This window comes from Papio anubis, chromosome 1, assembly GCF_008728515.1.
Source record: "Papio anubis isolate 15944 chromosome 1, Panubis1.0, whole genome shotgun sequence".
In the NCBI taxonomy this organism is placed as follows: Eukaryota; Metazoa; Chordata; class Mammalia; order Primates; family Cercopithecidae; genus Papio; species Papio anubis.
In genome coordinates this window covers 108,996,256-109,020,769 of record NC_044976.1, presented here as the reverse complement: position 1 = coordinate 109,020,769, position 24,514 = coordinate 108,996,256, and the positions used below count along the sequence as shown (strand labels likewise).

Sequence of the window (24,514 nt, the reverse complement as noted above, 5' to 3'; positions counted from 1 at the left end):
ACAGCCTGGATGTGTGACAGGCTATACCATCTAGGTTTGTGTAAGTACTCTATGATGTTTGCACAATGATGAGATCACCTTACACATTTCTCAGGACGTAGCCCCATCGTTAAGTGATACGTGACTGTATTTCCACCACTTTGCTATTCTGCCTTTGAGTATTAGTAGTGGGGGCCTCATGGTAAGACAACCAGCACACTGCTTGAACCAGAGCAGCAGCTCCAAACCGTGAGGGAGGGACTACCCTCATTAGCCATTCCTTAACATGTTCTTTTATTTTATTTATTTATTTATTTATTTATTTATTTATTTATTTATTTGAGACAGGTTCTCACCCTGTCACCCAGGCTGTTGTGCAGTGGCGCAATCTCAGCTCACTGCAGCCTCCACCTCCCTGGGGCTCAGCTGATCCTCCCACCTCAGCCTCCCGAGCAGCTGGGTCTACAGACATGCACCACCGTGCTGGCTAATTTTTCTATTTTTTGTAGAGATGGGGTTTCACCTTGTTGCCCAGGCTGATCTCAAATTCCTGGACTCAAGCAATCTGCCTGCCTCAGCCTCCCAAAGTGTTAGAATTAAGGGCATGAACCACTACACCCAGCCTTTTTTTTTTTTTTTTTTTCCCCAAGACAGGATCTTGCTCTGTCAGCCAGGCTGGAGTGCAGTGGCATGATCATGGCTCACTGCAGCCTCAAATTCCTGGGCTCAAATGATCCTCTCACCTCAGCCTCCCGAGTAGCTGGAACTACAGGGACAAGCTATTATGCCCAGCTAATTTTTAAAAAAATTTTTAGAGGTGGAGCCTTATGTTGCCTATGTTGCCTAGGCTGATACTGAATTCCTGGCCTCAAGCAATCCTCCCACCTCAGCCTCCCAAGTTGCTGGGATTATAGGCATGAGCCACCCTGTAATAAAAGAACATATTCTTTTATTTAGCCAATATTGCAGTGAGATGAGTGTGTAGCAGCTCATTCAAGACGGGAGCCAAGGCCCAGGCATCCATGAAGGAGCCCCTTAGAGGCAGCTGAAGTTAATCTGAGAAGCCTTCCTGCAGGAGGCTGACCTTGACTTTGGAGGTAAGTAGTGGGCTGGAGTGGAGGCCCATGCCACTTCCAAGGGAAGTTCTCAAACGTCAGGCAGATGCACAACCACAACATCAGCAACAACAGTGACATTAACAGAGTCCTGTTCCACACTGACCAGGCTTTGCTTCTCCATGCACCTCCATAGGTATTAATCCTCTGTAGTCCTAACCAAAGACATGTTAACACACACTAACAATGAAGGTCCATTTCCCTCCTTCCTTCCCTCCTTTGCCCCCTCCTTCCTTCCTTCCTTCTTTCCTTCCTTCCTTCCTCCCTTCCTTCCTTCCTCACTCTCTGTTTAAGCCTATGAAGCAAGGGGGTAGGGGGGCCTAGTGTCCTACCTATTTAATTAGTAAACTGCTACACAGAAAGGTCAAGTGAGTGAGCTTGGGTCACACAGACTGCAGTCCTGGTCAGATGCCTTGCCTTGTCCTCCCCTTTGGGAGCCTTTGGGTCCTGACTCTTGCACCACCACTGCCTCAAGGCCCTCAGTTAAGGTATGAACAGTTAATCACCAGCACCAACTCCCTTCTAAACCAGATTGGCATGAAGTCAGGTTGCCTCCAGGAGAGAGGACCCCTGGGGAATCTCTGTTCCTGAGACCAGAAATTGAGCCCAGAGGCCTGGCACCCAGCTAACAGTAAAAGTGGGCAGTAGAATGGCATGGTGACTTATAAAGTCACACAATCTTGAGTTCTGTTCCAGCCTCACTACTAACCAGCTAAATTACCTTGGTTGTCTCTGAGCTTCAGTATCTTCATCTGTAAAATAGAGACAATGATATATTTCCCATTGGCTGGTGGCAAGAATTAAATCAAATGATCTCTGGAGGGCTGTCAGTCCAGTGTCCTCCTGCCCTGCCTACCTATGGGTGAGTGCAGACTGTGCCAGCACATGGGTGAGTGGGCTGGTGGGGAGCATCAAGCAGAAGTGGCAGTCATGCCAGGAAGGGGAGCTGGTTCCCTGGGAGTGACACCTGAGAAGATTCACAAATGGGAAGAACTAAGAGATTCTGCCTCCAGTCCCTCTGTGTGGGTGTGGGTGTGTATGCACACACAGTTATAAACTCTTCTTTTAGATGACCGTAGTCACCAATCACTCACTGTGACAGCCACCACAGTCCTTCCCTCTGCTGAGGGCAAGGCCTGGCTCTCAAGCAGGAAACCAAACCAAAGGGAAGGGAGTGGTCTTTGGGGATTTTCACCCTGCCCAGGGAAAGGATCAAGGGACACTCTGGCTGCTATTGTGTGGCCAAAAATCAGAAATGGAGCCCACCACAGAACTGGAAAGGGGGCTCAGTTAAGTTAGCTGGCTGTCCATTCTTTATATTAATTTTGTCCTTATTACCCTGTAAAGTAGCTTTGCTCTCCTATTCAACCAACTAGGAAACGAACAGTAGGAGGCTCAGAGAGTGTCAATAACTTGCTCAAGTTCATACAGCTAGCAAGTGTCAGTGCTGGGAATAGGGCCTGAGTTCTTTTCCTACACAGCACTGCCAAACCAAGGTACTGACAGATACTTTTCAGGGCAGAAGCCCTGAAATGTGCCTGAACAACTGTTATGATGGTTCTTTTTTTTTTTTTTTTTCCTTCTTTAGTTAATTTCTTTTTTTGTTGTTGTTCACACTTAAGTTTAAAGGACAGAGAGAGGACAACATACCCCTGAGGCCAAGTCACAAAATAGAAGCAGAGGTCAGAGGAAGATCTCAAAGAGGGAAATGAAATTCAAGGGCTACTCATTCTACCTGCACAGTGTGGTGTGGGAGCTAAGGGCACATGTCCTGGAATCACAAAGAACTAATTCCAGTCCTAGAGTCACCACTTATTAACCTCAGGCAGGTGATTTCACCTCTCACTGCCTCCATTTCCTTTCCTATAAAATGGTACTAATGTATACACTAACTTCTAGGGCTGTGAAGATTAAATGTTGCCCTGGGTTAGAAGTGCTTAGCACAGGGTCTGACACATGGTAAGCCCATGTCACCAATTATGACAATTGATTCTCCTTCAAGGGCTTTTCTCTGTCCACAGCTTCTGTTCTCAAGAAGGAAGGCAAAGGAAATATATACATATGATCAAATGGATAAAGCATCAGACTTTGGCCACACAGGATTATCTGACTTTAAATGACAGGAGAACTCAGTGTGCCAAGTCGGAGAAACAGAGCCCCTTGGTGCTGGTCAGGGGAGGCTTTCAAAAAGAGTATATAGGGAAGGGAACTGGCGGTCAATTTGGTAGAGGGGTGGGAATGGTGAGATCTCAGGGAGAGTAGAGGGTGGGGCAATCTGGGAAGCAGAGGGAATAGGGCAACAAGGACCTGGTGATTGGGAGCCTGGAGAAACACCCCAGAGCTATGCTGGAGGCTGAGAGCTATGAGGAGAGTTTCACAAGGAAGCAGAGCAGAGAAATCATCATGTATTCAGTGTCTGCTGGATGCTAAACTCATTCAACAATTAAAACCTCACCATACCCTTAGGGGCATCCTGATTTTTCAGAGGAGGACACTGGTGCCCAGAGAAGTGAAATAACTTACCTAGTAACTGTTAGGGATTTACGCTTCCATCTGGCTGCCTCCAAAACACCCAAGCTGTTCACTGACTGGGACACTGACAGGCCAGGTTCAAGGGACTCCAAACCATACCAGCCCTTCTCTATAGTCATCTGTCATCCTTCAGGCTCCTGGAGGCCACTGCCCTCCTAGACCACCCCCTGCAGCTCTAGGCAGGCTCCCAGTCTTCAACCACACCTCACAGACTACCACTACGAAATGCCAGAATCCGGAGTCGGGCCTCATGGGCTTTTGGGGCTCTCCCCATGAGGCACACACATAGAGAGGAGGTTTTCCTGGCGGGAGGGTGGGGGAGGGCCCAGTGGGGACTTCCCAGTGCTAGAGCCCCTCTGAATCCAGAGCTCCATATCTACCGCAGTCTGATCTCAAGGAACCACCACTGTTTGGCACACCTGTCTAGGTGACCCTGACAGGGACCTGGAGAACAGAACTAGCAGGGGCTTGAGGCTGTCTTATGCCTCCCCAAAGCACCCTGGACCTTCTCAGATGCCCTATCTAGGCAGAAGGCAGGCTGGGCTGCCCACACACATTTCCCAAAAGCAAAGGGCATCCCCGTCTGCCCACCTAGGGTGCTGTAAGCTGCACTCCCAAGTTCAGAGCCCCGTGGGCCAGCTGGCTTTGCAAGTTCTGCCAGAGGGCCCGTTTTGTGAGTAGCTGACTCTTCCCAAGGGCAGCAGCGTGTCCCCCAGCCTTCCCTGCCCGGGCCCTGGGGGAGGGAGTCGGGGAGTGGAGAGGGCCAGCCCTGCAGTGCTGCCTGTTCCTGCGGCTCCTGTCGGTGGGGGCGAATACAGCAGAAGAGTTTCTGCCACACTGCGGACCGCACCTGCTGCATTTCCCTGCGAAGCCAAATCTTTGCTGGGTAACAGGGAGGTGGGAAGCCGATCTGGAAAAGGGGTCGCCACGGCGGGAGAAAGGGCAAGAAAGGGGTCTGCCGATCCTGTCTGGCGGCACCACAGTAATAGCAACACGTCTCCCGCGGGGCTGGATCCCGCCGTGGGCCTGGGATAGCTGCTATTGATTATCTCCTCCTTGCCTACTTCATTACGTTGGCAGGAGCCTCTCACCAGCGCCCCTCAACTTCTGCCCTCCCCAGTCTCCCCGGCCCAGCAGCACCCAGCTGAGCTCTCCTGGAGGTTCTGGTTAGTAAGCCGGGCTCTGCCAAAGAATGTTTTCCTCGCAGGGTGGGGGCTGAGGCCCGGGGGCCAACGAGGTGACGAGCTCGGTGGCGGCGGCTGGCAGTTTGCCGCCCCAGCCCTGGCCCCCACCGGCCCCTTTAATTCGAGTTCGCCGTGGAGCCAGGTGCGGCGCTGCGTGGCGCGGTGCGGCTGCGGGCGGCGGCCGGGAGCTCCGTACGCGCCGCCCGCGGATCTGCAGAGCCGGCTCCCGGCTGGCCGCCCGCACCCCGCCGCCGCCCGCTGCTGGGGTTCTGCCGGCGCTGGCCGTAACCCAGGAACATGGAGGCCCCGGTGCCCATCCGGAAGGGTAAATCCGTGTCGGGGCGTTGCGTGGCGCGTGCTGCCTTCCCTGCCCGGCGGCGGCGCCCAGAGGGGCTGCGGGGCATCTGGCGGCGCAGCCTGCAGCGCAGCAGGCTCGGGCTGAGTCCCGGGCGGGCAAGCCCTTGCCGACCACTGCAGTCCGCTCGGCAAGTCCTGGACCGGGGAGATCAAGGGGAACTTGCACCCTGCTCAAGAAGAGTGCACAGAATGGGCTTGGGACCCTCTGGGGTTTGCGTGGCGCGGGGCGGAGGGCACGGAGAGGAGCTGGTGGGTGGTGGGAAGTGCAGCTGGCAGCATAACCAAGTCTGGTAAATAGCGCGGGTTGGAGGACCTGAACCACTTGGGACGGCCGGGCTGCATTCGCCTTTACGGCACAGAATAACAAACAGCTTTGCTGCAGAGAGGGCTTTCCCCTTCGCTGGGGCCGTGGGCTGCAGCCGAGCCCCCGCGCTTAAAAGGAAGCTGAGATCTGGGGCAGCAGCCTGGCGCCGGCTACTCCCCACCCCCAGAGATCAGGTTCCGGGATTTTTGGGTGGAGACTGAGCCTCGGCGGTCCCTCGGCTGGACCCCGGGGGCTTAAGAGCTGAGCTGCGCTCGGGCCCGCAGCAGGAGCCGACCGCGCGGGCAGGAGGGGGTTAAGGTGGCGCTAGCGGCCGCGGCCAGCGGGAGGGTCTGGTCCTCTGCGCCGAGGCGAGCGGTGAGCGCGCCGGACGGAATCCCGGCCGGAGCCCGGGGCGATGGGGAGAGGGCCCAGACCCCTCCCCGCCCTGGGGCCTGCGGGATTGGGTCGGCAGGGGGCCAGTCCGGAAGCCGGCTTCCTCCAGGCTCCCCCTCTCGCTGCTGCCAAGCAGCCTCACAGCTAGGCAGGCTGAGCGTTTGTTCTGTGCTCCCTGCTGAGGAGATGTGAGGGATTTTCTCTTGGGGGAGGAATCAGTGGTCGAGCGACTGCCCAGCTCAAATGTCACCCGGCTCAGAGGGAGGCCTGCGGCCCAGGGATCCCGGAGGGAGAGTAAGTTCATCCAGCTTTCGTACAGTGCCGACTTTGTTGTGTGGGGTCTCCCTAGATGCGCTCTGAAGCAGTCTGTGTGTGCTGGGGGGGTGGGGTGCTTCTTTTCCAGGACTGGCTGAGGTCAGAGCTTGTAGACAGGCTGCAGTGAGCTAAGCCCTCCTCTTGGGAGCTGCTGTGCCCTGACATGTGGGGGTAGGAGTGCTTCTTCCAGAGTCCTTCCTGAGAGCAGCTGGGGACTAGGGACCTGGATCAACCCAGGGTGGCCCTTGGATAAGGCAGGCCCAGCTAACCCTGAGTCTTGCTCCCTGGGAGAAAGTGCTTCAAGCTGATGGGAAGCCTGCCCAGAAGAGGCAGGAAGGCTGAGGGATAGTCCTCAGGTCTGGCATCAGAATGGAGGGTGGGCATGGGGGCCTGTCACCTCCCATGAGGGAAGCTGCTAGACCCTCCTAAATCTTGGCACCAGCTGCCCAAATGCCCTGGTTCCACCTTGCTGCTGTTTTTTTCCAGGCAACGTCACACCTCCTGAGGACAGCCAGGACTCCAGCTTTTGCTGAGCTTTGCATCTTGCCTCCTTCCTTCAAAAGGCTCCAGGCCCATGCTCGGCTGTCTTCAAGTCCCGCATGCCCCTGGCCAGGCATCACATCGCCCCTCCAGCCCAGCCCAGTCCTAGAGCTCACCTCCAGGACCCAGAATCTGCCCTCCTGCCCAGAATGACTCACCATTATTTCTAGCTGGAGTGAGAAGACGTGATGGGGAGTTGGGCTGCCTGTTTGTGCATCTAAGATTCCTGCAGCATCTGATCAGCTCTGCAAGGAAGAGAGCTTCAGGTTCCTGTCTGGTCAGGTAAATCAATCTATCATTTAATAACAACCTTGTGTAGAATCATTAGGGTAGAGGCCAATGAGGAAGACCCAGGCCCAAGATCCCCCACCGTGAACACCTCCCTGGGTACGAGTATCTGAGACATTAGTGCAGCACCTGGGAGAGGGTCCACTTTTAACCTATTAGCATGGGGTTATGCTCCACGAAGCCTGTGTGGTACAAGTGGGCCTGTACCAGCCACCTTCCCCCAGTGCAGGGCATTCCAGAGGTTCCTTGAGAGATTGCTACCTGCTCCCCCTGATCCCCAGACAAGTTACAAGGTGAAAGTACATTTTGCTTTGTCGTTGTGGTGGTGGTGATCATGTTTCTGAACTCTTGGCTGAGAGATGGGAGACAAAAAGTGGCAACCCATGTCGGGCTGCCAATGCTGAGTAGCCGCATGTCAATAACTGCCTCTGTCTTTCAGCCAAGCGAGGCTGTCTCTCCAGCTCTCAGAGAGCTCTCGGGGCTCTCCTGCAGGAGACCAGGCCAATGCTCCTGTGCTTCCTGGGGCCAGTAGCAGCACCCTGAGCTCCCTGCCACCAGGCAGCTGAAAGGCATAGCGTGAGGCGCTTCTCAGTCCCAATTATGACAGTGGCCACCGGAGACCCAGCAGACGAGGCTGCTGCCCTCCCTGGGCACCCCCAGGACACCTATGACCCAGAGGCAGACCACGAGTGCTGTGAGAGGGTGGTGATCAACATCTCAGGGCTGCGGTTTGAGACCCAGCTAAAGACCTTAGCCCAGTTTCCAGAGACCCTCTTAGGGGACCCAAAGAAACGAATGAGGTACTTTGACCCCCTCCGAAATGAGTACTTTTTCGATCGGAACCGCCCTAGCTTTGATGCCATTTTGTACTACTACCAGTCGGGGGGCCGATTGAGGCGACCTGTGAATGTGCCCTTAGATATATTCTCTGAAGAAATTCGGTTTTATGAGCTGGGAGAAGAAGCGATGGAGATGTTTCGGGAAGATGAAGGCTACATCAAGGAGGAAGAGCGTCCTCTGCCTGAAAATGAGTTTCAGAGACAAGTGTGGCTTCTCTTTGAATACCCAGAGAGCTCAGGGCCTGCCAGGATTATAGCTATTGTGTCTGTCATGGTGATTCTGATCTCAATTGTCAGCTTCTGTCTGGAAACATTGCCCATCTTCCGGGATGAGAATGAAGACATGCATGGTGGTGGGGTGACCTTCCACACCTATTCCAACAGCACCATCGGGTACCAGCAGTCCACTTCCTTCACAGACCCTTTCTTCATTGTAGAGACACTCTGCATCATCTGGTTCTCCTTTGAATTCTTGGTGAGGTTCTTTGCCTGTCCCAGCAAAGCCGGCTTCTTCACCAACATCATGAACATCATTGACATTGTGGCCATCATCCCCTACTTCATCACCTTGGGGACAGAGTTGGCTGAGAAGCCAGAGGACGCTCAGCAAGGCCAGCAGGCCATGTCACTGGCCATCCTCCGTGTCATCCGGTTGGTAAGAGTCTTTAGGATTTTCAAGTTGTCCAGACACTCCAAAGGTCTCCAGATTCTAGGTCAGACCCTCAAAGCCAGCATGAGAGAATTGGGCCTCCTGATATTCTTTCTCTTCATAGGGGTCATCCTTTTCTCTAGTGCTGTCTATTTTGCAGAGGCCGATGAGCGAGAGTCCCAGTTCCCCAGCATCCCAGATGCCTTCTGGTGGGCAGTCGTCTCCATGACAACTGTAGGCTATGGAGACATGGTTCCAACTACCATTGGGGGAAAGATAGTGGGTTCCCTATGTGCAATTGCAGGTGTGTTAACTATTGCCTTACCGGTCCCTGTCATTGTGTCCAATTTCAACTACTTCTACCACCGGGAGACAGAGGGAGAGGAGCAGGCCCAATACTTGCAAGTGACAAGCTGTCCAAAGATCCCATCCTCCCCTGACCTAAAGAAAAGTAGAAGTGCCTCTACCATTAGTAAGTCCGATTACATGGAGATCCAGGAGGGGGTAAACAACAGTAATGAGGACTTTAGAGAGGAAAACTTGAAAACAGCCAACTGTACCTTGGCTAACACAAACTATGTGAATATTACCAAAATGTTAACTGATGTCTGATTGAAACCTATTACCATACTCACAGCTCAATGGAACTAATGCAGATGTTGCATAATAGCCTGCATTGTAGTCAGTGTGTTCTACAGTGTGTATCTGGTTCTGCATGGAAAGCAATAGTTGTGCAAGTGACTTTTGATCTTTTGACTTTGATTTAGGACACAGAATATCTATCATGGCTTTCATGCACATCCTCATCACCGGCTTATGAGTTTCCAAAGACGGGAGTCACCTATCAAGCTAGGATTTCAGAAAGACATTGAGGCCACCTCATATCCAATACACAGTGCACCATATCAGTGCCATCATTCCTTCCTAATGAAATGCACACAACATCCAGGAGATGCACTCCCCTCCCCGCCATCCCACCACCCCATTTGAGCCCACCTGCCCTTTCACAGAGGAACACAATCATGGTTTAGCTTTAAATAGCTGGTGTTTACTCAAAAGGTCATTCTCATTTTTGCATTGAAAAGAACACACAGTCCTGTGTGTTGGAATTACTTTCTGTGTCACAGGCTGAGGTTTGTGAATTGCAATTGCCAAGTAGATGCTCCGGAGGCTTGTGTTTCATAACGGAAAATGCTGCATTCTGCTTTTTCTCTGCAGTGTCGATGTGAGGGAAGCCCGGGGGAGGGACAGTTAGTATAACCAAATATGAGTTGTCAAGTTTCACATTTGTTCCCTTAGGCCTATGGGGAGAAGCTAACAAACCAACGGACCTCTAAGCCTCTGATTTCACCATTTTTGCAGGCTCCAGGGTCACAAAAACATGTCTGGTTTCTTACTGGAGTTTGCAGACATCTGCTTTCCTACTGATGTGGCCCAGCTACACTGACACTGCAGTGAAATTTACCAGTGATGCAATAGAGCTGCATGGGTGTTTGTTGCATGAATCTCAATATTTAAAACACAGGAGATAACCTATTTTCCTAGTAGCCTACACAGTATTAATATTTAGAGTATTAATAGGCTTGGAATGGTCTTGAACTAGGGGGTTTTTTCCCATCAGAAGGCAAAATCCCTCCATCAGGGGAAAAGATAGACTATTTGGAATGGAACTAAAACTTCTGGCCCCCCAGCCTAGCTATCCCTGTTCTTCTAAACAGGAACGCAGACCTCTGCAAAGCCAGGAGAGTAAGCAGGGAAGGCAGCATCTGAACACCTCACATGACTGCACCTTAGGAAATAACCTAGTCACGGGCATGACTGTACAGTGGACCAGGGCATCTGGTCCTGACGACAGGCAGGTCTGTGGATCCAGTGTATATAAATATATATTGAGTATCTCTCTTTCACGCGTTCCTCTACCTAGCTAGCGATAGAAAAAAAAAATTGCATTTGAACATTGTACAAGCTTATGCAATATTTTTGACACAGGGCAATTTATGCATGTGTTTGACTATGTGCACTAGGGTGTATATATATACATACATATGTGTGTATATGTATATACATACACACACATATATATATTCATTTTCTGGAGTTCAGGTTCAGGAGCAAATCCACTGCTTGGTGGGTTGGCTGTCTAAGAGGCCTAACGGGTTAATTTGTCTCACTGGTAACCCCACTGGGCCTGGGTTTGCTGCCATTGCCTCAGACACTCCAGTATCCATGGATTCCTAGACGTTAGAATTGTCTTTCTGCCCTCCATGTGCTGCAGCTTCAGTTCCCATGGCTGAAGCTTGTCTTACTGAGTGCACAAGGGCCCTGTGGCCCTCACAGTTCCAGCTGTCCTGGGCCAGACCTACCCTGGGCCTCCTCTCTATAGTTCATCCTGTTCATCATCTCCATTTTCACCTTTACCTATGCCACTTGGATCTTATTATCATTTGGCTCTGCATCTGTCACTTTCACGAACCTTTCCCTAAAGAGCCAGAATGGATCCCCTGCTTTGAAACCAAGGACACCAAGGAGTAGGACTCCCTGGGACCAAATTCCACTGATCTGGACTTAAAGGGAGCCTCCTGTATGTGGAAATGTCTGAAATCCAGGACTAAGGGATGGAGTCCCTAGATGATCCAAAGGCATCATTTTGATCTCCAGACCCAAACTCTCTCCCCATTAAACTGGCAATGAGACCTGCTTTTTAAAAAGAACCAAAGGATGGGTAAAGAATCATTTCCCACCCCCCAGAACAGGCAGAGTGCAAATGAGCACTGCACAGCCTAAAGGTAGACAGTAGGTTGACCCTGAAATGGCCTCAGGTAGGGGGCTTTTAACTTACCAGACTGGGCTTCTTTGCCTTTTGACAGAGTGGCTGAATTTTCCCAAACAGTGAATTGCAGGGGTCGGGCTGTGCAGGGGTGGCTCCAGCCCAGGCCTCACTGCTGCCTAGCCAGTTGTCTTGGGGCATGGGGCACCAGCTCAGGGTGCTAGGCCCAGGGTGCTCATTAGTGCCTGGTCACCCACATCCCCAGGTATCTGCAGGGCATCCCATGCCCAGCACAAAGCCTCTGTGCTTCTCTTCCTCTCCTTCATGGGAGGTGGTGCTGAATTTCCAAGACATGGGGTGGGAGGGACACAGACCTTTGGAAAATGGAAGGTAAAGCAACCCATATCTGAGGCCTAGGTCGGGGTAGATATTTTATCACAGTGTCGTTGGCCCAGGACTCTAAAATGTTCACACACAGTCATGTACATTCACCACAAAATAGGTACACTGTTGTCACACACAAACATAAAACATGCAACATGTGCAAAATACAGACAGACCAAGTTAACATAAAAGCAAACACAGAAGATATATGGTTATAACTGTATACAAAATGCACACTCTGCACAGATACAGAATTTACACAGAACATACACAAAAGACAAACATACACCACATACAAATACACAACCTGCAACTCAGATGCAAGATACATAAAAAACTACACGGACAAAATGCATATGCATGTAAGATACACAAAGGCTACTTTACCATTGTTTCTACACATGAAATACACATAAACTCACTATATACACACAATGCATTTACTTATAATAGGCACACAAGATACATAGCACACATGCTCAGAAACATCACACAATACACATGAAATGCGGACATATGCTCAGACCCATTGCCCTGCCCCCAGAGCTATGAATTAACAGGGACAAACAAAAGATCAGATTTAATCACCTTTCCCTGGCCTGTGTTTATATCCCTCAGTATCCTTCACGGAATCTTTCTCTAGTCTTTTCTCTCACCACCAGATTTCAGTCCTGAGAAGTAACTCCTAGGTTTCAAGCAGAAGGATGGGCCACCACATCAAGCAGATATCTAACTAAGACCGGGAATTGCATGGGGTCTCTACCAATTCATCTTCCTCCCACCAGAAACCTGGGGGCAGAGTGTGGAAGTACCTGGGACAGCTGGCAGCCTAATATAGGCCTCCTTGCCATGACCCTTACTTCCTTCCAGCAAATCCACACAGACAACCCAACAGCCCAGGCTCCCCTTCTCCCAGCACCTGGGATCTCCCGATTCAGCCCATTCTCTTAAAAGCAGTAATGGCTCAAGAAACTGCAGGATCTTGAGCCCAGGACCAGGGTGAAGATGTTCCCAACATTCTCTAAGCCCACAGATCTTATTGCCCTTCCATCCTTTGCAGCTTTTTGGGGCAAAGTCAGGAAGTTGAGACCCTATAGAGACCTGTCTCTTAAAATGAGCCACCTTTACTTGCTTGTGGCATTTCACTTGCTCTTGGGCATAAGCCCAAAGGGGCCAACTCCTGATTCCCCTCTGGCGATGTTCAATCCCAGACGCGCTCTCCCTTTCCCCCTTGTTGGGCTCCCCTGGATGCTCTGCCTCCCATCCAATTGCTATGCAACCTGGTTCAGCTTAAGTAAAAAGTGATTAAGAACATACATCTAAGACTAAACAAGCTAACACTTTTTAGAGGGCCTGACTTTATCCAATATTCTAAGGCCGTAGTTAAATACTTTCTAAGATTACCCACCATTTTGGGTTACTCTTGGAGCCGGTTCTTCCCGTCAGTAGGACTAGCTGAGAGCTGAGTGCATTTTAGCAAAGGCTTCACCTACATTTGAAGTTAGGAGTTGCAGTCAGGCCTTGGATCAGGCCTCACTCCTGATTTCTACTCCTGCAGCCATCCTGTTGTGGCTCACCCTCCCTTCCAGTGATGGTCACAGCTCCCAATCTCTACAGAAAAGGCAACAACAGCAAGGAATGGACATGTGGGTCCAAAACTTGTGCATTGCTGGAAACTTGTGTTTCCAAGTCAAGATACCATTCCCGTTGGCTTCATCAAGTGCCTCTGTGGACTCATTTTCAAGAAAGTTGGAGTTTTCAGGAGGCCAAAAAGGAAGAGGCCCAGGAAAGGTGGAGAGATTGTCAGGAAGGAAGAGTGGCTGAGCAGGTCAGATGTCAGAGTAAACTTTTTAGGAGCCAACATTTAATTAAGAAAATAATTAAGGCTCTGTGCTTCCTGAAACTTCAGTGATACTTGACATGATCTCTTCCTTCTTCCCTGCTTGCCTCTGTCCCTCTCACCTGTGCTTCTGAGGCTAGTGTTGGCATGTCACCAGGAGGTTAGACTTTTAAAAGGGGCCCCATGGGAGTGTGCCTCTAGATTGCATTAGCCCAGTATGGAAAGGGCTCCTATGGAAGCTATGATGACCTGAGACCCCAGCCTGGGTGTTCATGTTGCTGCTCCATGTTGGGAGTGCCCAGGACTAGCTTATCCTACCTGTTCTTCCTGGATCTATCACTATAGTGTAGTGAGGACTCTGTCAGTGTCAACCCAAGTGGAGAGAGGACAGCACCCTCTGAAGCTCCTCAGGCTGGGGGTTCCACACTGCCCACAATACTAGAGTCATAGAGGCTGACTCCCCCAAAAGGAAACTATAGAACAGTGTGCAAATTGCGTATGAAGGTGGCACCACTACCCCTATGTCAGGCAGGGGAGCACAGTGCTTTAACTTGTTTACTCAAGAGAGGGGATGATGGTGCTGAGCTCTGCTCCCCAGGGCTTTCCTGGGGCCCATTGTCATAACAGCTTGTATGTAGGTGATGGCTGCCTGGTCTGTGAGGACTATAATGTCCATGGTGCTCCTTGGTTACACAATGGAGGTTCCCCTAGCCTTGGCAAGGTATCCATTGCCAGGTTTGAACTCATGACCTTAACCTCATTAACATCATCAGCCACCTGAGCCAACCCGCAGAGAGGGGGATGCTGGGAGCTGTCTCAGTAGCTATTGTGACCATCATCTATATCTTCAGACTTGACCCTTGTTGAGTCCAACCCCGTTCCCCTATCAAAGCAACCAGCAGGGACAGATGGAGGTAGGGGCTCCCCTACATGCAGGAAGGTTCTCTTCCTCAAACTAACCTAGTTTACTTTTCCTTTCTTTCTGCTTCCCTTCCCACCAAATCTCAGCTTCATCTCTCATAGTTTGTGTTTGAATATTTTTAAAGAGGAAAAGTGCAATAAAATAAATAGTGACTGTTTTCTTTAGCAATAGCTCTTTCAAAATCTTGCTCTCAGGACTGAAAAGTGATAGATAGTACCTGGATTATCAGATAATGCCCTTGACTTCTGGGGGCTCGTTCACAGTCTCTGTAGTTTCTTCTTCCCATGTGTTCACATGACTCCTGTCCTCTGAGATCTGACCTCCTTCTGGAATGGACACATATGCTAAGATGCAGTGTATGCACGAGGAAGGCCTGTGAGAGGGCTTTGTCGCTCTGTCTCGTTCCTGTGTGCATCTCTCTGTCTCCATGTGTGTCTCTGTCTCCTCTCCCTCTGTCTCCCCATTTCTGCCTGCTGTCACACAGCATCCTTACAACCTCTAGGCACAAAAATCCTAAATTTATGTGACCTCTTCAGCCCATTTTGTTGACTTTCCCTCAGTCTGGCAGATGTAATGTAAGCCTACAGGAAAGCACTTCCCAATAGATAAGAATAAAGCATCCTGAGCCATTACAGAAGATCATTTCCATGCACTAAAAGCCATTACTTGATCCTTTTGCTGCCCTTCCTCCCTTCCCCAGGGAGATGGATGCTGAGGGAATGTGGCCTGGAGGTTTGCACTTGGGATCAGTAGCCTGGGCAGATTTGGGAATTGCCCTCTAAGTCTCCTTCAGAATAAGCTGACTTGCTCAACCAAAGGGACTCCATGAGAGCTGCAGAAGGAAGCAAGTTCTTGTGGATTTCGGTAGAAGTCTACAGGGATAGAAGTTTCGGTGGTTAGGGCATGACATTAGTGAAATAAAGACTCTACTACCCGCTAGAGTGTGCAGCTGCACAAATATTTGCACACATAACCAGGGGATTCAGAAGAGTTCCCTTTCCTAAAACATCTGTGAGGTTAAATGCTCAGACTGGACAATCAGGGAAGGCTGGCAATCCCAGGGTCCCATTCCATTCTTTTTTGATCTACCTTGCTCTATACACATGTGTACAGCAAAACCTCAGTTAACTGATGGGGAAACCTCAGGGACGGGAACATCCTGGTTGCTTTGCAATTCTGGTTATTTGAGTGGGAATGGGAAAGCATGTCTGGTTCAACCTTTGTTATTGAGAAAAATATTTCCTAAGTAGGTTAGCATAAACTTTCCTGCCTTAGTTAAGTAAAGTGTTTGAAGATAACAGGGACCTTGCCTTGCTCAGGGTCAACACTGTAAACCTCTGTGCTTATTGTACAGAAGTGGAGATAGGTGGAGAAGACCAAAGAGACAGGCTGAATGACTGCTGGCTACAAGATAGACCTGGAAATGGGCCACTGGGGCACATCCTGGCTCATCAGATAGAGCCCTTGCTGTCATTTGCCTCTTTCTACTGAAAGTATAGTAAGAAAACATAACTCTTGTCAATCAAGGTTTCGGTTAATTGGTCCTGAGTTTTTAGAGGTTTTCCATATATACATATATTTGTGTGTGTATATATATAGTATATGTATATATGTATACTATTTTTTAAATTATAGAATTATACATTGACCAATCTCCTTAGTTTCACTCATGTGGAATAAATTTGGCAATCCAAGGAATAAACTGCATTTATGTGCATTTTTTGAATGACCTCCTTTGCATTCTTTTCACCTCTCCAGTTCCACTTTTTTTTTTCTGCTTAGGGACCGCTCTAGAAGGCAGATCTTTCATAAAGAAAGAACAGGCTCCAGGATCACCTCTTTCCTTTCCCTCCCAGGTGGCTGCCTGACTCAGGGATAAAAGGGAAGTCTGATCTAACAGCCAGGTGCTTTAGCCTTTCTTCTGTCTGCCCCGGTTGGCTATAACCTCATCACTGAGGACCAGATAAGTTATTCCAAACTTTGTACTTGAGGGGAGTGGAAAGCTTGATGACCTGGCAAAGGATTGATCTATTTAGCATTCTCTTTGTCATGGGTGGTGCCCTAGGTTTGAGGTTTATGAGATCTGAAAGTAACATTCCAATGAAGAACTAAAGCACATCTCTGCCACACAGAAGGTGAGGTTTGTGGCAATCAATGGAACTAACAAATCCATTCTGTTTTTTATTATGACTAAACCTAAGTTGAGGGTGTGGGTATTAGAGCAGCTGAAATTCAGTTGCCTCTTTGGGGGTTAGCTGTACACATCACTCAAGAAACAGCTAGGTGCAAGCTAAAACCTGCTCTCATTCTCCCTCTTGCCTGCTAGTGTGTTAGATCCATGGGAGACAGTTTCTCTCAGCCTCACCTCTTGCGTTTGATTGTGTGCTTTCTACCTGGATGGAAGTGGGAGGAATTTTTCACTGTATCTGGAGCAATTGAGGTGGTGCAGGGGTGTCTGCCATATCCCCACACCCACAGAAGCCCTCCAGTCTGGCTATGTTAGTTGTGATTAGGCAGCAGAAGCCCATAACCCGGACTTGGCATGACTATCTGGTGAACTGAGGCAGTTGAGGTGGCCTGTCTGGATGGCTACTTCTTGTACTTTATGAACCTCAGCATGGAAATGGATATCTTTCTATGCTCCTGTGCACTCCTAAAATAGTCAAATGTGTTCCAGATGAGTTTGCAGCTGAGAACTCCCTGCATCATTCCACTGATGGATGCACAGGGCATGATTATGTAATAATGTAGACAGCTACTGCAACGTCTAGATCATTGAGGGCAGTGTAGATGTGGCTGTGTGCTAGGACCCTTGGTAGCTATCCAGAGGACTCAGTCCTGTGTCTTTCTGAGTCTCTGTGAGAAGCCTCTAAGCCCTGCTTCTCCTTGAAAATGATTCCCTAGACACCGAATGCCTTGTTTGTATGAGTGAATAAATGCTCTGGGCTGCTAGAGAAAGCAATAGGAGGAGCTGGGAGGAAGAGAATATTCAGGGGCACACTTTGCTACCAAACAATTTCCATGTCAGCTGCTAACATTACTGCCTTTTTAGCCTATGAAGTGTAAGGCAAGGACTTTGACCTGCCAGGTGGGGCTGGAAAGGAGCACATCAGCTCCAGGCTAAGAAATGGGATAGAAAAGCAAGAAGAGAGACCTGGCTGGCTTTGGCGGGGGTGAGTCTCAGCTCCTGAGGGTTTGAACATGCTCTGTGCTTGCCCCAGTTCTGCCTTCACGTGGGATCCAGCGACCCAGTTTCCTTTTGTTGTCGTGCTTGGATGGTTCCTTCATTTGAAGGGCCCCAGGAAGCTGGAAAGTCCCATGATCAAGCTCTAGCCTGCTGAGCAAACAATACCCCAGCCAAATTGGCCTCTTCCTGGTTTTCTGCATCCCTGCACCCCTCTCTCCACTGAGGATAATCTTGGAACAGTTGAGATTAATGGTGCCAGCAATCAAGGAAGATTCTCTTAATTTTCATCAGGGACATAGCTGTAAAGCTCGTGAGTGGAGGATGCTATTTCCTTTTCCAGACCTGTGTGCTTATGTGCTTATATAGGCTGTCTCTGGAGATTTTATATTGTGTATATGTATGTGTGTGTGTGTGTATATATATATATACACACAGAGAGAGAGAGAGAGAGAGAGAGGAAATGACTGCCGCTCACTTAAGCTCATGCAGCACAGACTCCAATTAGGGTTTGCACTGGCTTCCTTGCTGCTTGTGCATGACTCTTCAGCTGCCCTCCCATGTCCTGTCTCTAATAATTGCTGAAAACTCAAAGAGGTAGATAAATAAGTCTCCTGGGGATCAATAGCAGAAGGAACTCCAAGGCTGATGGTAAAGCTTCGTAAGGATGATGCCGAAAGGGAACTGGGGTCTCCATGGTGATAAGAGGCTGGGGACCAATGAGAGCTGAAGGCGGAGCAGGACTTGTGGGGAAGACTCATGGGAGTTGGGAGTCATTTAACTATTTGTTTGCTTCTTGAAAATTTAGACACCAGCTGTAACTACATTGCACAGGATGTATTGATATTATCATTCTTGCTGACATATTCTGGAAGCTTTCAGCCCCACCAACACTGCCCCGCCCAGGACTTCTGCAGCTGAGAGTTCCTGTGTCAGTAGGGTCTGATATTTGTACATAGGTTATACATATATGTGTACATATGTGCCTCAATGAACATTGCCTGTCCACCTGATCATAGGTGTACATAGACTTCATAGAGCTCCACAGTCTTTTGTAAATATTGACACAAGTAAATAAGTATATAAATATATATTACTGAGGATTTATTTTAACATCATTCTGTGTGATATGAAAAAAATAAAATTTTTGACAGACACTGATGGTTTTCACTTCTTTCTTGCCTGCTGGAATTATCGTCCCTACAACACGCAAGTGTGCTTGCCTTACTCTCAGCCTAGTTTCTGTGGCCATGAGGGTCCAGACAGAGACCAGGCAGGACGGGAGAGGGTCCTCCTGGATGCACTGGGAATCATCTTGGCCTGTGCCCACCTGCCCTTGACTGGGAGCCCTGCGCAGACAAGGCAGAGTATGTGAATGGGAGGGTAGGTGGGTGCGTGAGATCTCCCCAATTACATTAACACTTCCTGTATCTTCCATGGAGCTGGAGGATGTGTGGGGGTGGGGTACCCAGTTTGAAGACCAAACACAGTCTGGGAATCATTTAAATGCAGCCGCACCTCAAACCCACCCCCACCTCCGCCCATTACTGCTTGAAAATGATTCCCTAGACAGGAGTCTGGACCAACCATGCTCTCCACTCTCAAGTGAGGAGAATGTCTATCTTGGCCTCCTGAGATGGAGACACAGAGCGCCTCCGTGGAGAAGATCCTAATACACACACACACACACACACACACACACACACACACTGCTGAGGCACATCTGTCTGATTTCCTCTGAGGGCTAATCTAGTCCTGAACTCCCCCAAATTTAGAAGGCTCAAAAGAGGCCATGGTGCAGAGTATGACTGCAGGGAAGTCGGTGCCTCAGTCACTGGCAGGCACATCCCACCCCTGACCACCCCCCTACTCCAAATACCCAAACACCGAGGTCTCTTATTAAAGATCTTTAGTTTTACCCCTTAACAGTCTACCATGCTCTGTCCCTAGGAAAACTGACCAGCCAGAGCAGCTGGGCTCCTCACCCTGACCTCACCTTCAGAAGGATGTGTTTCTGGGTGCAGGTACTGAGGTGACAAGGGAGAGGGTGGCAAAGAGACAAGAACCATTTGGGACAGCTGCTGCTATGGACACCTTCATATTGGGCATTTCCCCCACCACAGTGGGGCTCTAGACCTTTGCAGAACAGCCTCAGGCTGACTAATGGAGTGGGGCTCCCTACTCCAAAGAAATGGGAAACTGAGGCAGCCTCCCAGGCCTGGTCCCTCCTGCTGGGACTACATAAGGAACTCCTGCCTCCAAGAAGCTGGGTTGCTGGGAAGATAGGAGCTGGGAAGAATTTTGTCTAAACAGTCAGGGACTGTTTAGATCTTGTTAGGTAAATTGTTAAGTTAGCTCTTGTTAGGTAAAAGCAAGGAGGAGAGGGAGGGAAAGGTAGTAGGGATGTGTGGAAGCTGCAACATCAAGGTCCCCATTCTTCTCTCCACTTTGGGGAGGAGAGCTCAGCTAGTTCAAGTGCAGCCCGCCCATGCCACTTACGCACACCAAACCCTTCCCACCTGGCCTGAGGCACCTGCCCTGTACACACTTGACCACCCTGGGCTCACACCAGCCAATAGCTCCCGCTTAAGAGGGGTACTTGATGGGGTGGGGTACAAGTGGGGAGCCCTCCTAGTCCAGGGGGCCAATGTGGTGGACAGGGGGAGCAAAGCTGATTGGCACAAGTGAGAACAATATTAACCCTGGAGAAAGAGAACAGCTCTGAAGCCAAAGGCTTGAGTTTGAATCCCAGCTCTGTCACTCACCAGCTCTGTAACCCTTGAGCATACTCTCTTTGATCCTCAGTTTCCTCACTTCTATAAAAGGAATCATGACTCCTGCCTTATCTTGTGAAGATCAAATGAGCACCTGGCGCATAGTGGGAGCCAATAAAAATATGTGAGTGTTCCCTTTCTCTTGGATTCCCATATCCTAAAGATTCATGTGGGACAGGATACTCAGAAATCTGAAAGTTGAAGGATTTTCAACCTTCTCTGGCCCAAGGGTTTCTAATCTGGAACACGGGGTACAAGGATCAACTCCAAAGGGTCTAAAAAGCCCCTGAAATGATGTACGACATGTTGTGGTGTGGTTATTTTTCTGGTGACGTGTGCACAGCCCCCAAAAGCCCCCAAAATTAAAACTATTGGTCATAAGTAGACACCTTATCTTCTTCTCCATATCCAGGAAGGAAAAGTGATTTGTCCAGAGTTATTTTCATTTATTTAAAAACATTCATTTATTCAAAAACAAGTTTTTGCATTTGATGCTTAGGATATTCTGCCCTTGTGGGTTTTCCAGACAGGAGAAGAAGATGGAAATTTACCCACACCTGAGTTAGTGGCCGGCACAGAGCTAGACCCGGCTCCTGCTCCAGGACTTCTCTTTCTATTAATCTATCCCATGTGCCTGAGTCTCAGGCCCTGGAATCAAGACCTGAAATATCCCCAGGCTGGCTTAGCACAGCAGTGGGGGAAGAACCACATGTTTTGAAGTGAAATGCTATTTAAATGACATGCAAATGAGGCAGGTCTGCATCTTTTTAATCCATCAACAGGGGCATTTCTCAATCTATCAGCTCCGGTTATCATCTCCTTTTGTTCTCTTAGGTTACCCCCTCACACAGACTCACACACGCTCACTTAGGTCAGTAAACAACACATTCACAAATCACTGGCTTATCAAGATACGGTCAAGACTCTTTGGCCTTGTACCTATTCCAACCTGAACACTAGCCAGTACTCGTAGTCACAATGGTGCCCAAAATATCTATGTCTTGGAAAAGCAGAGAAATAGCCTTGTTCTAGGACCTCTCATCCTGTATCTTTCTCTGGTCCTAGAGGAGACCTCTCATCTCAACTTCTCGGGTCAGACTGGCCTTTAGGTGCAGCCGCTGTGCGTCACCCGAGTTAAATCACCTGTGATCAAGCTGCCACACATCTCCTAATGCCCTGTCCCACAGGTCCCATTGAGATTACCCTCCAGAGCCTGCCCCACCCCACATCAGCCCGAGGATGAAACCCGTCCTCAATTCCAAGAGACTAGAGCTCCAAAGAGTTCCTACAGGCTTCCCAAATTCTAAGGGTGGTGAGACTTGTTGCCTTAGGAAATGCTCGGCCTTGGAGTCGGGGTTGGGTTCCATCTGTGGCTCTACAGTATAGGCTATTATCTATGTGACCTTAACAAGGGAGTTAACATTTCTAAACTTCAGTTTTCCTGTCTCAACTTAAGATTAAAATGCCTACCTTTCAGGGTCAGCATGAAGATTTTAAAAGGCATTAATATCTATAGAAATACAAAGTACCGTACGTGTTATAAGAGCTGACTTTGTGCCAGAAGCACTGCAAAGTGTACACCATGCATCATCTCATTGTTTATCACAACAATCCCATCAGGTGGGTGATATCGTTTGGTTATTTGTCCCCACCCAAATCTCATGTTGAAATGTGATCCCCAATGTTGGAGGTGGGGCCTGGTAGGAGGTGTTTGAGTCATAGGGACAGATCCCTCCTGAATGTCTTGGGTCACCATCCCCTTGGTGATAAGTGAGTTCTCACTCTTGAGTTCACACGAGATTCTTGTCATTTAAAAGTGTGAAGCACCCACCCCATCTCCCTCTTGCTCCTGCTCTTGCCATGTGAAGTGCTTGCACCCCTGCACCATGAGTAGAAGCTCCCTGAGGCCTCCCCAGAAGCAGATCCAGGTGTTATGCTTCTGGTACAGCCCACAGAACCGTGAGCCAATTAAACCTCTTTTCTATACAAATTACCCAGTCTTGGCTACTTATACCAATGCAAGAAGGGCATAATACAGTAGGTATTATATCTATATTTTAATCAGATTAAGAAACCAAACCTCAAAGAGTTTGCATAGGTAGCCCAAGGTCACACAGCTAAATAACTGGCACAGCCTTTGTGAGGTACAAACCCATACTCTTTATGAGTATTATAATCAATAGATATTAGTCCTTCAGTCATCATAGGCTTCTTCCCCCACTTCCCCCAGGTGATTCAGGGTACATAGATATGTCCTTTTTTTTTTTTTTTTTTTTTTTTTTTGAGGCAGAGTTTCACTCTTTTTGCCCAGGCTGGAGTGCACTGGCGCAATCTCGGCTCACTGCAACCTCCGCCTCCTGGGTTCAAGCAGTTCTCCTGCCTCAGCCTCCCGAGTAGCTGGGATTACAGGTGCCCACCACCACGCCCAGCTAATTTCTTGTATTTTTAGTAGAGACAGAGTTTCGCCATATTGGCCAGGCTGGTCACAAACATAGATATGTCTTAAAAGAAGGCAAGCAAGAGAACCTCATCTGCCCTAAGGAAGCTTAATACAATGAAAATAGTCCACCTAGCCTAGGTGAACTAGGCTTGGAATGGCTTCAATCTTGGCTCTAAGCTCCATCTTGCTGATCCCTGGTAAGTGGCATCTGAGATCTGTGGGATGGAGAAAAGCGCCAACCCAGGGAAGAACTGTCTCACTCTTCTTGTAGTGGAAGAAGCCAGGCCAAGCAGAAAGTCACTGTTCTAACCCCAACCCCAGAGGTGTTAAGTGAGTAGCCTCCTCCCAAATGCTGGTGGACCCCAGCCAAGCCCCACCCTGTTCCTAGAGCCAATGCTCCATTTCTACCCCAGTCACCTAAGTGTCCAAGGTAATAGTTATCAGGCACCTTGCCAACTCATTCCACAACCCATCCATCTAGACCTTGCTGTGCCCAGCATCCTTGCTCCAGGTGGGACCAAACCTTTTAGCAACTCTGTCCCACCTCCCCTCACTCCCCTCCATCAGCTCCTAGTGCCCCTTCACACCCAAGGCGCTTCAGATGGTGGCTGTGGCTGAATGGAGTTCTCTTCCTCCTCCCTCAGGGAGTAAAGAGGGAATAGACCTACTTAAGAAAGACACATACACACATGTGTGTGCACACACAAGCACAGTCAGAGAAATATGAAGTCTCAGGACCTGATTTCATCATTCTTATCCTAACCTTGCAAGCTACTAAATCAAAAGTAAGATATTTCTTATACAAAGTAGGTATTCAGTAAATACAATGGCTAAATAAATGATTCAGATTCAACTAAGAGATAAGGACCATAAACCATGTGCAGGCATTGCACTGGGCAGTTTGCCTGTATTATCTCTCTTAACTCTTGCAACAACTCCATGATATCATTGTCATTATCTCAGTTTTCAGATGAAAAAATTGAGGCTCAGGGAGGCAAAGTAATTGCCCATCCTCAAACAGCTAATAAGAAGTAAATCTAGGACTCAGCTTCAAGACAGCAGGAATCCATCTGTAATGGTTACCATTAGGTGTCAACTTGACTGGATTGAGGATGCCTTGATGGCCAGTGGAGCACTTTTTCTGGGTAGTCTGTGAGTGTCTGTCAGTTTCCAGAAAAGACTGATGTAAGTCAGTGGACTGAGAGAGGAAGACCCGACCTCAGTGTTGGCGGGCACCATCCAGTGGGCTGGTGGCCCAGCTAGGACACACAGGGCAGAAGAAGGGGCTATGCTTGGGTCTCCCTCCCCCTTTTCTCTCATCCCACTCCCTCTCTACCTCTTTCACTCTTGCTCTCTCTCTCTTGTGGAGTAAGAGGCCTTTGTTTCCTCTTGCCTTTGGACATCAGACTCTAGATTCTTGGGCTTTTGGATTCAGGACTTGCACCAGAGTCCTCCCAGGGCCTCTCAGGCCTTTGGCCTCAGACTGGGGGTTACACTGTTGGCTCTCCTTGTTCTGAGGCTTTCAGAGTTGAACTGAGACATGCTACCAGCCTCTCTGGGAACCACACTACTGGCTTCTGTCATCTTCCAGCTTGCAGAAAGCCTATCTTGGGATAGCAACTATGTGAGCCAATTCCCCCTAATAAATTCCCTTTTATATTTATCCCAGTGTTCCATCCCTCTGGAGAGCCCTGACTAATACACCGTC

The 24,514-nt window shown here is 49.2% G+C and overlaps 1 protein-coding gene across 5 annotated transcripts in view; it reads left to right on the top strand.

The window, feature by feature from the left end:
• The window catches only part of KCNA2 (potassium voltage-gated channel subfamily A member 2), a 39,861-nt gene extending 21,112 nt beyond the window's left edge, over positions 1-18,749 (top strand). Inside the window, exons 2-4 of one of the 5 annotated variants that reach the window (XM_009215007.4) lie at positions 937-1,076; positions 6,666-7,001; positions 7,447-18,749. In XM_009215007.4, coding sequence (XP_009213271.1) covers positions 7,608-9,107 — 1,500 coding nt within the window. In that variant the 5' untranslated portion in view covers positions 937-1,076; positions 6,666-7,001; positions 7,447-7,607 and the 3' untranslated portion in view covers positions 9,108-18,749. Of the gene's footprint in view, positions 1-936; positions 1,077-4,373; positions 4,793-5,030; positions 5,136-6,032; positions 6,159-6,665; positions 7,002-7,446 lie in introns of those variants that run through there. The other 4 variants (XM_009215011.4, XM_009215001.4, XM_009215004.4 and 1 more) reach the window with 4 other exon arrangements.
• The last annotated feature ends 5,765 nt before the right edge of the window (positions 18,750-24,514 follow it).